Genomic DNA, 11180 nt, shown 5'->3' with positions numbered 1-11180 from the left:
TGAATATCCGCTCTATAATCAGTAGCATACATCTTTTATGGTGCTTTACGTGTTCATCTTATATTTATGTAGTTTTATTTGTCATGTATATCTATATCCTCTTCCTCCATCTCATGGGCAAAAGCGTGTGCATGAAGCGCGTGCGTGTGTGGTGGTGGATGCGCGTCAGATGCGCGTGCTCGTCTCTCGCTCCCACCTCATCTAGCTCACGCGCTCAGCACCAGCTCAGTCTCAGAACGAGAGAATGATGGCGGAAGACGAGCATCCTATTTGAGTCCGCAAGTTTTTTTTAACGTACAATACGCAGAACCGTAAAAACTCGAGTTCTTCGGTCGCTTTCAATAAAGAAGGCAATGGGGAACGAGGCCAGCCTCGAAGGCGGGGAAGGAGTCTCTGTGCTCGGGGTGGCAGGAGCTCCAGGATCCGTTTCAGTATCAACGGGCACTGTACAGCATATCAAGCCCGTGAATGGCGCTGCGGCCGGTGGTGGAGCTGCTGTGGGAACTGGTACGGCAATGAACAGGTAAAGTGGGAAACATGCATTGCTGACGTTATATTCCGTTATAACGGCTGAGGTAACACTGGCGGTTCTGCAAAAAAAAAAATAAAAAGAAAATCTTCGCACATTTGTGTATGATGCTACCGTAGCGTCACGCGCAGTTCATAATATTCGTGTTCACGTGTAAGGTTAATCGAAGTGGCGCGTCTATGTCTTGCTCTCTCTCCTGTGAATTACGCTCGCGCAACGCCCTCAATCGTCGTGTGTGTGTGTGTGTGTGTGTGTGTGTGTGTGTGTGTATGCTTTTCATGCCATTCATATTCTCGCTGCAAGCTACGGTATATGCGATTGCTGTATACGGTTTCTCATAACGATTACTCTCTTTGCAAAAGATTTGACAACTGTTTTAGGATGAAAGAAACTAGGTCATTTAGATTTGAATGACACACACAGCCCAAATGCGGTGAAACATTTCCGCAGGAGGATATATTTGATGCTGACGCGCTGATTGTAGTGTGCGTGTGTGCTGTGTCGCCGTGCGTAGTATGAACGTTATTCCACTGGGCATCCACATTTCGTTTCCAAAACCGTACATCCTACTGATGTATGCAATAATAAATCAGATGCGTTAATCAGTCGTTTATTTAAATGCTTTTGTCATGCGCTGCTGGTGTACACACTAGTTCAGTTCCTCTGTGTATGAATGAGATTTAGGCCTAATTAAAACACATCTATGCGTGGATCGGAGAGGAACAGCTTAAATGCTCTTCAATTAAGTAATAATGCAATAATACATTAATAAAAAAATATGCATGTGAACGAACAAGATTTCAGCGTGTTCGCTCGCGCTCCACCTATTTCTGTGCGTGAGCCCGCACGTCATCCGCCCACCCTCCCATTCAGGTGCGATTTGATCATTTGTTTTAACACCTGGTCTGTTCCGGTAATGAGAGCAAGTCGCGGGCGAAGGGAGCGTTTAAAATATACATTTGTATACTGTACACTGCATACGGCACCATTATGTAATACTGTACGATGCAAATACATCACAGTAGTACAGTTGCAATCACAATTATTCAACCCCCATTGCAAATCAAGTTCATAAACCGACATAGTTAGTTATTTTGACATGTTCATCAAAAATCATAGTCTGTGTTTTGTTCTTTAATATATTTTGAAAGTGGAAAATGTATTTTTACACACACACACACACACACACACACACACACACACACACATATATATATATATATATATATATATATATATATATATATATATATTTATATATATATATAAAATTATATACACACACAGTTGCAAATCAAAATTGTTCAACCATTATTGCAGATCAGGTTAATTGTTAAAATGTACAGACTTTCAGCTGTTTGCAGTGAACAAATCGAATAAATGCTATTGAAATAGTTAAACACAACTAATGTTTCAAGTGGTTTCCCCAAATTCAACTGAAAATGCAACTTATAATGACTTCTCCAGTTTCAAAATTATTCAACCCCCTGAATATAATCCCTCACAACAGCACAAATATGCAAAACAGGTGTTGTCTCAAGCACACGTGATGCACGTACTAAACGCAGAAGGTTTCCATGCCCGAACTCCAAGACATGCATCACTACTGACCCAAAAGCACAAGAAAAGTCGGCTCAGTATCATATAAATAAACCACAGCAGTTTTGGGATTCTGTTCTGTGGCGCAATGAAACAAAACTGGAACTTTTCAACACGATGGATCAGCAGAATGTCTGGAGAAAGAAGAATGAAGACAGAACACTCTGTCCACAGTCAAGCATGGTGGTGGCTTGGTGATGCTCTGGGGCTGCTTTGCATCCTCTGGCACTGGAAACTTGCAGCGTGTGGAAGGCAAGATGGATTCATTGAAGTATCAGGAAATCCTAGGAGAAAATGTCATGCCCTCTGTGAGGAAGCTGAAGCTTGGGTGTCATTGGACCTTCCAGCAGGACAATGATCCCAAGCATACCTCAAATTCCACCAAGGCTTGGTTGCAGAAGAAGTCCTGGAAGATTCTACTGGGCCATCACCGTCACCTCACTTGAATCCCATGGAAAATCTCTGGTGTGATTTGAAGAAGGCGGTTGCAATACACAAACCAAAGATTATTACTGAATGGGAGGCCATTGCTGATGAGGAATGGGCTAAGATTCTTCAGGAACCAGTGTCTGGCTATGCATCTCGTTTGCAGCAGGTCATAATAGCAAAAGGGTGCTCTACTAAATAATAAAGATACTTGCCATGAAGGGGTTGAATAATTTTGAAATTGGAGAAGTCATTATAAGTTGCATTTTCAGTTGAATTTGGGGAAACCACTTGAAGCATTCGTTGTGTTGAACTATTTCAATTGCTTTTCTTTCATTTGTTAATTGCAAACAGCTGAAAGTCTGTAAATTTTGACAATAAACCTAATTTGCAATTGGGGTTGAATAAGTTTGATTGTAACCGTATGTAGTGAAGTACGCAGTAAGTGAAAAGTATATTTTGGTAAATTCTGCATTTGACTACCAGTTCACTTGTGGATGCCATGGACCCAGAATTATCTCATGTTTTTAGTTACTGTCACCCAAAATGTATTTTAGTTGTTAAAACCAAAAATGAGGCGTGGAGGCGATGGAGATGTCAGTCAAAAATCGTTGAAATTCCTTAATTAATTAATGTTACACATAGGGATGGGTACCGAAACCCGGTATTAAACTGGACCCGGTGCTAAATTATGAAAGACCGTAGTATCGATAAGCTCTGACATTATCGGTTCTGCTTTTGGTACTGGAGAAATTAAGAAAATATATTTCCTATATATTTATTGCTAAATAAACGTTATCTTGCACATTTTATCTCAGCAAACATTTCTAATTTGCGGTAACATTAAGACATTCATCTTCATTTTCACCATTCGCAATCCATAAGTGAGTTATCTCGTGTGCGGAGGCTATCTGTCACACGGAACAGCAACCGCGCGTACACAACGCGAAAGCTCCCGCCTAATACATAGAGTGACGAAGGTGGAGAGAACCAAACGTTCAGAAGTGTGGTTACACTTCACTAGTGTTTATACAGACAACGCTGGTTGCCACAAGTGCAACAAGATTTTTGCTTGTATGGGTGGAAGCACAAGCAATCTGTCAAAGCATCTTTCAGAAGTGCATTATTGTGTGCAGACAGAGAAATGCAAAGTTTTTGACTGCCCAGCTAGCTCGTCTCTGTTTGCCCCATCTGCGACAGGTATGTATGCTAGCAGCCTTCCCAAATAACAATGACATAATCATCACATAATAGAGGTCTCTCATGGCATCGAAACAGTGTTCATCTCCGACATTGATCCTACATCTTTTTGCTTAGGAAATTCACGTTGAATTAGCGCTGTTCATGGCATTTGAAATAAATGTAAAATAAAAAAAAATAAAAAATCGCCCTAATTGGTTTGCTTATCTTACGTTGAAATGATATTGATTTCATTTGGGTGAAAGACATTACGCATTCAACATATTTTCTACTTGTTTTTAAAATCCCAAATAAAGAAATTAAACATTTAGGCTATTAAATGCACATCACTTGCAGTTACTTTACAAATAGCCTATATATAAATCTTTTGAGTATTTTTTTCTACAACTTATAAATCTTAAACACTAAAAAAATGCCTCCACACTGGTGCATTTACAAATAGATGTATAATAGTAAACTTATTTTATAAAAAAAATAAAGCAATGTTAATTCTTTTTTCATAACGGGATGGATATCATTAAGGTTTTAACGGTATTACTACTCTACCGTTAACCTATTTGCTCAAATGGACACACGAAATATGAATATGCTCACATGCACTCTATTGCCAGCGTGCGGCATGGGGTACATTTACTCACTCCTTATTCCTGTTCTGAAAACACGCATCAGAGAGTAAATACTACAGTCGTGTCCCAAATAATGTACTCTACACTTACACTATGCACTATGTACTGTTACATCTAGTGTATGAATTTTAGAAAGGTAGTATCATCTCAAATGGAACATGAGCGGTTGTTTTACTAACCGGAAGTATAAGCTGTTTCCCAGTCAGTGGCACATGATGTCATACTCACGTAATGTGATGCGGCTAGATTAGCAGATACCCAGAGTCACCGACAATGACTTTCTTCAGTTTACTGTTTATGTCAACGTTACCTTTTATTCCCAACATGACCTCAGTCACCATCAGATGGTGGCGCAATTGTCAAGTGACTGAGGAAGAAAGTGTGTGACCTCCAAGTCCTCTAAGGCAGGGGTCCATTTTATATTAAACACCGCAGAGAATATTAAACTTTATAAAGCAGAGTTTGTGTCGCACGGGAGTACGACAGTGATGCACAAGCACAAACTTATGTTTAAATCCAAAATGCTCCACTGTGTGTAAAGGGTTGGTGAAACTTAGGGCTGCACGATTATGGCCAAAATGATAATCCCGATAGTTTTGATCAGTGTTGAGATCTCGATTATTTATCACGGTTATTAATTGATTTTAGTGACAACATATTTTTATTGCACTTTCACATTTATTATTTACAATATAACACACAAGTAGGCATGAGAAAACTTGAGCTGGTCAATTATGACAGAATTTAGGAACATACTGTGAGCCATGACAAATTAATTTACCTTCTGATAAACTAAATTTTATATTTTCAGTTAATTTTACAGACTGTATGCAAAAGAAAACAACTGTTAACCTGTTCCACCTTGTAAACAAATATAATAAACATCAATGTTCAGTGTTTGAAGTCTGCTCCTCTTAAATATATTTAAAACTACACTATTAGACATTTTCCACTGTCTTGGCTCTGGGCTGGAGTCAGTTCTCGAACCGCTCTGTGTATATTGTGTATATATCTGAATAATCTCATATAGGATGTGATTGAGTGAGTTCATTTACCCATCAGATGCAAAGGGCTTTAGTTTAATGGTGTTCATTACTGATGCTCAGATCAGGATTTTTACAGCCGATACCAATCCAGATACCAATCTTTTTTTGTTTAAACTTTAATCAGGAGGTCTATCATAAACAGTTAAATGTAAGCTCTCTGCTCATCGTCACTGTTAATTGAGTTAAAACAATAGCAATGAGAAATACTGTTGGTTAATTGATAAATAAACGAGCATAAAATATTAATTTTTAAATATCTTAAACAATAAAGAGTCCTAATTAAAAGTAGACTAACGCAAAAATGATCCATATTAGGAAAAAGGCTAATAGCTTTCTAAGGAGATAGCTTACTAAGCTTAATGTCAAATTGATATTAAAAGCAACCCATAGTAATTAAACATTATTTCATTTCTCATTTTATTTATATTTTATTAAGTTATTATAATATCTTTTTCTATATTAAATGATTTATTTATAACTAAGCACAATTTCTGTCTTTACATTTTAGTAGTTTTATTTTTGTTTGTTTATCAGTTTTAGATCGGTTCCCCCAGTACAGTGTTCCATGTCTGCTGATAATATTATGTTTTGGGGGGATTAAATCAAAACATGGAAACTGGAGTTGACTTTCTAGTGATATCTGGCAACCGTGAGTTTAAATGAAGTAAATTAGAGTTAGTGAATGGAGAGCTGCAGCGTACTGTATGTTTACAGATTGAACAGTTGCTACTCTTGCTTATGATTGGTGAGGTATTATTTAATAAATAAGTTTGAATTAAACCCACCTTGTTGCGTTAGCATTATTATTAATTTACTCCACCCTATGCCGTGGTCTCTACACGAGCAGGTCACAGTTTCAGGTCATTTTGCGGGATCAATAAAAATGGCAGTTTGTGAGATCCGGAAGTTGAAGCAGATGATGTACAGAGTTACTTGTCATCATAATGGCTTTACAAATGCAAGTGAAATGCAAGTGAAATCGTGGGCAGTCAAAATCGTAATCGCCATCAATATTCGATTAATTGTGCAGCCCTAGTGAAACTGCTGCAAGTTGCTTAAAAGATTTAGTTTAATTCCTGTTTATTGTTATTATATGCTGTATTTACGCGCTTGCAGTGTAACTTCTGTTGTTTATTATAAGGGACGTGATCGGTTAGTTACGAGGCCGCGTTGCTCCTCACTCACGGTGATACACAGTGGGAGCGCGAGTAAGTTCTGTAATGTCTAATTAACACACTATGATCAAAAGTAAACACAAGTAAAACAATATGCCTCAAGGCAGTGAGTAACAGAAACCACAAGGTGCAGTGAAAGGGAGTTTTTATTATTAATTTAGGACTGTAGTTTAATTCAGTGCTTTTTGTGCATCCAAAAAAAGTAATGCATAAATACTATTATATAATATATACTTATATATAATGCAAACTCTCTCTCTCCCTCTCTCTCTCTCTCTCTCTCTCTATATATATATATATATATATATATAAAAAAGTATTTATGCATTATTTTTATGTATGCACAAAAAGCACTGAATTAAATTACAGTCCCAAATTAATAATATATATTCTGGTGTGTGTCTGTGTGTATTGGGTTATTTTGAGTCTTATATAATTGGACAAACAGTTATGTAAAGTTTTAGTCTGAAGTTTATATTTGTAACACTCAGTTTGTGGATTTTATTTTAAATAAACGAAAAATGGTACTGAAAGTTTGCCCTGCCCATCCGATTAATCGAAAAAAATAAATAAATAATGAAAAAAAATCGTCCAACTAATTGATTATGAAAATAATCATTAGTTGCAGCCCTTCTTTTCATCATTCTAGCCTAGGTTGTGTGTGACAGAGGGAGGATGAGTGAGTGTGGAAAGTGTAGAATGTGTTATAGCATACACATTGATAGAGAAATGCCTGGTTCCAAAAGACAGCCAAAGAATTAAGCAACAGTTATTATTTCTGACAAAATGTATTTGATTAATTCACCTAGCAAAATGGGCTAGCATTTGATAATGATGCACTCCCTCTTCACTAATATACCATGTAGCCTGCAGCACCACAAACTAAGTGAGTCATGAAAGGAGCAGAGCTTTATTTTTTCCTCCCTGAATAACATTCATTGGATGTTTCAGTGCCTTTCCTCAGCAATTGCTGAAACTGCTTAGGCTGCTACCAGCGTAGCTTTGTGTCTATTAGCAGTGCACAAGGAAAATGCACCTATTGTGTGTTTTTGAGTGTAGTCGAGTAATGCTGATCTTCTGACAGTAGAGATTCTGATTTTGGGCAGTGAAGCATGTAATGCCACATGAAAAAGCTGAGAGGTTCTATAAATGTGACTGGTGATGGAATTTTTTTGTCATTTGCCAAGTCCCTCCCACTAGCTAGCTCTCCTCTACCATATGACAGCTACCAACTGGGGAGGTTGAGGGCTATCACATGCTTCTTCCAAGACATGTGGAGTCAACTGATGCATCTTTACAAATTGCTGTTGATGTTACATTGCAGGGCAGCTGAACACAGAGGAAAGTGCTAATGTGCTACATGAGCTCACAGATGCCCACTATGAGTTAGTGTTTCTCATATAGTGTGCTAATATTTGACATTGCAAATCAGTAGGTGAGTTAAAAAATTGTATACTGTGAAAAAACATTATCTAAAAAATAGCATTATACTTTGCATGCCTGTATCTGTATATCTGTATATGTACAACTGTTTTACCAGCAATTTGTCTAGATGGCCAAGATGCATCATGTGATGTCATCACAATGCGCCATATGCGTCATCACAACTAGCATTCAGTCAAAGCCCTCTTTGATTCACGCACATTGAACATGAGTACACTATATTGACGTGATTTTTGAGCATCCCATCCCAGATTTAGTCCCCCCTTTGCTATTATAATAATCTCCCCTCTTCTGGGAAGGCTTTCCACAAGAGAGTTTGGAATGTGGCTGTAGAGATTTGTTCCCATTCAGCCACAAGAACATTAGTGAGGTAAGGCAGTGATTTTGGGTGAGAAGACCTGGGTCACACTCAGCGTACCAGTTAACTCCAAAGGTGTTTAGTGGGGTTCAAGTCAGGGTTTGTGCAGGCCACTCGAGATCTTCCACATCAACCTTGGCAAACCATGTCTTTGTGGACCTCATTGTGTGCACAGGGGACTTGCCATGCTGGAACATGCTTGTTCTAGGCCTGTTAGTTCCAGTGAATCAAAATTGTAATGTTACAATATACAAATACATCCTATACAATTGTGTGCGTCCAACTTTGTAGCAAAAAATTTGGGAAGGCCCACATATGGGTGTGATGATCAAATGACCACTAACCTCTGGCCATATATTGTATTGATTATTATCTTATCTGAAGTGTAACCTTGTTTAATCCAAATTGACAGGATGAAATCGTTTATTAGGAAAAATACAAGCGCAACAAATTAAATACAAGTTAAACACATTACCAAAATCTTAGAGTTTTAGAGTTCTACCAGAGTGTATGCTAAATGCAGCAGTATTGGTGTTAACTATACACCCCCTTCAAAATGGTATCACATAGCTGTATCTGTTGGAGCTTCCACAGGAAATTGACATCGTCCATGTCTTAAAAGTATTCAGTGGTTATCTTTTCTTGATAAAATTCATTAGTATTTCTAGTTTTTTTTAGGGGCGAGGGAATGGGAACATGACTTCCAGTTATTTGTTTTCTGGCACCTAGCCTTCTGTTTTATATTATTATGGATATAACCACTTGTACCTATATGGCCAGTGAAATTGTTAGAAAAACTATTTTCAGCACCATGGCCAGCACCCCCAGTGTAGACTCTCTGAGTGCCACAGAGGCTTGCAGGGCCTCTTAACCCTCTTACCTCGTATGGCCGAAAAACCGGCTTGCCCGTCTTTGATCTTTTCCCGTAAGGACGATATACCGGCTTGGTTGTCTATGCCAAATCCCCGTAAGGCCGATATAGCGGTTTTACAGTGTAAACATTATCCCCGTAAGTCCGGTATACCGGCATTACTCTGCTATGATTCCTTACTTATTTAATTATTATTTTTTGACCCGGAAGGTTGATGACGTCATGACGTGTTTACGTTATTACGCCGTCATTACGACGAAACTGATCCAAGCGTGAATATTGGTGTAATAGTAGAAGTGAACTAAAAATGCCAAAGCGAAAAGCTAATCGTGTTCCAGCTAAAGTTACACCTACAGTGAACACAGGTACATCTAAAACAGTGGAAAAAAAAGAAAACATACACAGTTACACAGGCAGGAGCAAGGATTCTAGATAGTGACAGCAGTTCAGGCGATGTTGAAACCGAAACCGAAACTGATAGAGACGCAAACTCTCCTGATTCAGACCCTGATCCGTCTTCATCTTCAGCATCAACCAGTGTGACTGACACTGCAGGGGTTTGGAGTCATAACGTGACCTTCTCTGTGCATCCGTGAAAACAGTACCTGCTGGTCTGATTATCAGCAGAAACTTGACTTTTGGCGCTAAAATGCATTTATTTATTTATTATTTACTTGAATTTATTCAAAGGCATTGACCACGCTGATGCTCGTATGGTACATCTAAAGGAGTAGAAGGATTTTAGCGAGCATTTTTTCGTAATTTCTCTAGTTAAGAATTGTGCTCTAAGTGGAGTAAAAACACTGAACTGCTTCATTTTCAAAGTAATATTACACAAATACATTATTATAAGCTGTTTCAAGGACTAAAAATGTTAAAATTAAAATGTTGATTTTGGCCCAGGAACTCAGGGTTGGCGTGCTGTTTCATTGGGGAATATAGGGTTATGGGACATAATACTGTGGGAACTTAGGGGTAAGAGGGTTAAAAGCTATACTCAGTGATTTGCAAGTTAGAAAACTTGTAATACCTGGTAATGTTCTCACACTCTGGTAGCTGATGTTGGTGGACCACCAACATCCAACCATTCAGGAGAAGGAGGAAATTTTTAAGTCAACAACAGGTTGATAAGGGTTTGTTTGCTTGTTAGAACTACTGATAGGATAAATATGTAGGAATATACAGTAATTAAGGTTTAAAGTATACTTAATTTCTCAGTCTGCGTGGATAATTTATAAAACAGTTTTCCATTAAACCTAGAATTTCATGAAATTAAACAAAATCTAAGTTCAAATCTAGATGCAGACACTTATATGTAGGGATGCACCGAATGTTCGGCAACCAAAATTATTCGGCCGAAAATAGCAAAAAAAAAGCACTTTCGGTGTTCGGCCGAATAAGTGAAAAGGGCGAATAAATTTGACCGAACAATGACATGTTTGATGATGCGACCAAATAGCCTAGCAACCAGAGTGAGACGCGTGAATGTCACGAGCTCCACTTCCGGTAGCGCGCTCATGCACGAGCTACGTGCACGAGTAGTCAGCGAGCGCATGCTCTTCGGATGTTGACAACCGTGACATTGTTTACTGTGGACATGTGCGTTTGTTTTGTTTCTGTTCCGGAGTATTCAGTCACATCGTGAGACGTAAGGGAGTAGAGTACGGAAGCAGGTAAAGATGTATTTATTTAAGGGCAGGCAGACAAATCCAAATCGTAATCCAAAAAACGTAGTCAAGACAGGCAAAGGGTCGGGCGATCGGCAAACAGGCATAAACAGGACAAAACAGGAATCAAAGTCACGGTCACAGAAAACAGGGTCAAAACACAACACAAGAAACATGACCTAGTACTATGGACTGGGAGCGGAAAAACCAGCGGGTACTAAATGAACTAATCTATAGTTT

At 38.5% G+C, this 11180-nt stretch overlaps 1 protein-coding gene across 1 annotated transcript in view; it reads left to right on the top strand.

Moving 5' to 3' along the window:
- Positions 1-279: 279 nt before the first annotated feature.
- Positions 280-11180, top strand: part of bsna (bassoon presynaptic cytomatrix protein a) — a 190172-nt gene continuing 179271 nt past the window's right edge. The window contains exon 1 of the mRNA XM_053624703.1: positions 280-523. Coding sequence (XP_053480678.1) covers positions 354-523 — 170 coding nt within the window. The 5' untranslated portion in view covers positions 280-353. The remainder of the gene's footprint in view (positions 524-11180) is intronic.

This window comes from Ictalurus furcatus, chromosome 5 (assembly GCF_023375685.1).
Source record: "Ictalurus furcatus strain D&B chromosome 5, Billie_1.0, whole genome shotgun sequence".
In the NCBI taxonomy this organism is placed as follows: Eukaryota; Metazoa; Chordata; class Actinopteri; order Siluriformes; family Ictaluridae; genus Ictalurus; species Ictalurus furcatus.
The sequence above is the reverse complement of the archived record's forward strand: the minus strand, read 5'-3'. Positions and strand labels throughout refer to the sequence as shown.